Source organism: Sinocyclocheilus anshuiensis, unplaced genomic scaffold (genome assembly GCF_001515605.1).
Source record: "Sinocyclocheilus anshuiensis isolate Anshui unplaced genomic scaffold, SAMN03320099.WGS_v1.1 scaffold1132, whole genome shotgun sequence".
Taxonomy (NCBI): Eukaryota; Metazoa; Chordata; class Actinopteri; order Cypriniformes; family Cyprinidae; genus Sinocyclocheilus; species Sinocyclocheilus anshuiensis.
Window position 1 is genome coordinate 605,930 of NW_015552678.1, and position 1,601 is coordinate 607,530.

General features: G+C 38.2%; 1 protein-coding gene across 1 annotated transcript in view; it reads left to right on the top strand.

The window, feature by feature from the left end:
• Positions 1-1,601, top strand: part of LOC107667564 (serine/threonine-protein kinase NIM1-like) — a 14,661-nt gene that overhangs the window by 11,516 nt on the left and 1,544 nt on the right. The window contains exon 4 of the mRNA XM_016459257.1: positions 754-1,022. Coding sequence (XP_016314743.1) covers positions 754-1,022 — 269 coding nt within the window. The remainder of the gene's footprint in view (positions 1-753; positions 1,023-1,601) is intronic.

A 1,601-nucleotide genomic window follows, 5' to 3' on the forward strand; every position in this document is an offset into this window, starting at 1 on the left:
TTGTAATGAACAACGCAGCAGCGCCGCATCTAGTGGCTTCAACTGGATAGGCTAACAAAAACATTATAATGCAACGACACTTACATTGTCATCGCATCTCATGTGTTGCTGATAAGGCTGCCTCCTTAACGCACACCTACAATTCGAATGCAAAGTTTTTGCATTTGAATGTGGATTTTTATTTTAAATTTTACGAATATTCAAAATTCATATATTTTTTGACAGACCTAGTATGCTTTTTGCTGAGTGTTATTGTCTTGATGAATATGTGTCCTGAGAGAACAGTTTACATTGATAATGTGGGAAGCATGCCCTCGGTCAAAGTCAAGCTGAGACAACTTGTGTGGTCCAGACACAGGTGGATGGATTTGAGGTGTCACATTTCTGTCGAGACCTTCAGAATTGCTGTATGCCTCATCAAAGATTGCTGTGTGTAAGGGATAGGAGGTTGTGGTGTGCCGTTACAAAGCCATTTGTGAATTCATGCGCAGAGCATTTCGAGGATTTGTAGTGCTGCAGCAGATCTTGAAGAGAGTGTGTAGAATGACATTCCATCTCGCATGGCACCATATCTGATACCAAATCTGCTCATATGTCTTTCCTTTATGACAGTTGACTATTACTGCTGTTTGACTAAACAATTCTTATATATATTGAAATTAGTAGGAATGCATATGTCCCACAGACAGAAGAATATGAATGTTTTCTGAATGAGAAACTCCTGCAACTGAAACTTTATGTTGTTATCCACAGACAAAGTAGCCATCAAGATCTTGGACAAAACCAAGCTCGATCAGAAGACGCAAAGGCTGCTGTCCCGGGAGATATCAAGCATGGAAAAGCTGCACCATCCAAATATCATCCGTCTGTATGAAGTGGTGGAGACGCTGACCCGTCTGCACCTGGTCATGGAGTACGCAAGCGGAGGAGAGCTCTACACGAAGATCAGCACAGAGGGGAAGCTCTCCGACATCGACAGCAAGATTGTCTTCTCTCAGGTTCTCTCAGCTGTGAAGCATATGGTGAGATGTACATGATGAAAATGAATAGAAGGGAAATCTGTTATAATAGTGGGCTGCATGTTTACAGGGTGCAAACATATTCTCATTATGATTCCTCGGTTTTCCTGACCTTTAAAATTGAGCAGGTTTAAGCCATTTCATGCCAGTTTACTTTTTCAGTTTTTCTATAAGATACATAGTTTGAAGGTCAGTGACACAATGCCCATTTCTTGTCAGAATTGATTCAGAAATACAACAGTACAATGAAAATGCAGTTCATTCACATGATCTATGATCATTTCTGAATTTAAATACATCTGTATGTATTCATCTTATAGAATATATAAAATATTATATCTAAATAAATTTTCATCTTATTTGATATATGCATCTTTTAATTTAAAAATTTTAAAGTATTATATATATATATATGCATATGTTCCTGTGGCTCAGTGGTAGAGCATTGCGTTAGCAGCGCAAAAGTTGTGGGTTTAATTCCCAGGGAACACACATACTGATAAAAAAAATGTATAGCCTGAATGCACTGTAAGTCGCTTTGGATAAAAGCGTCTGCTAAATGCATACATTTAAATTTAAATG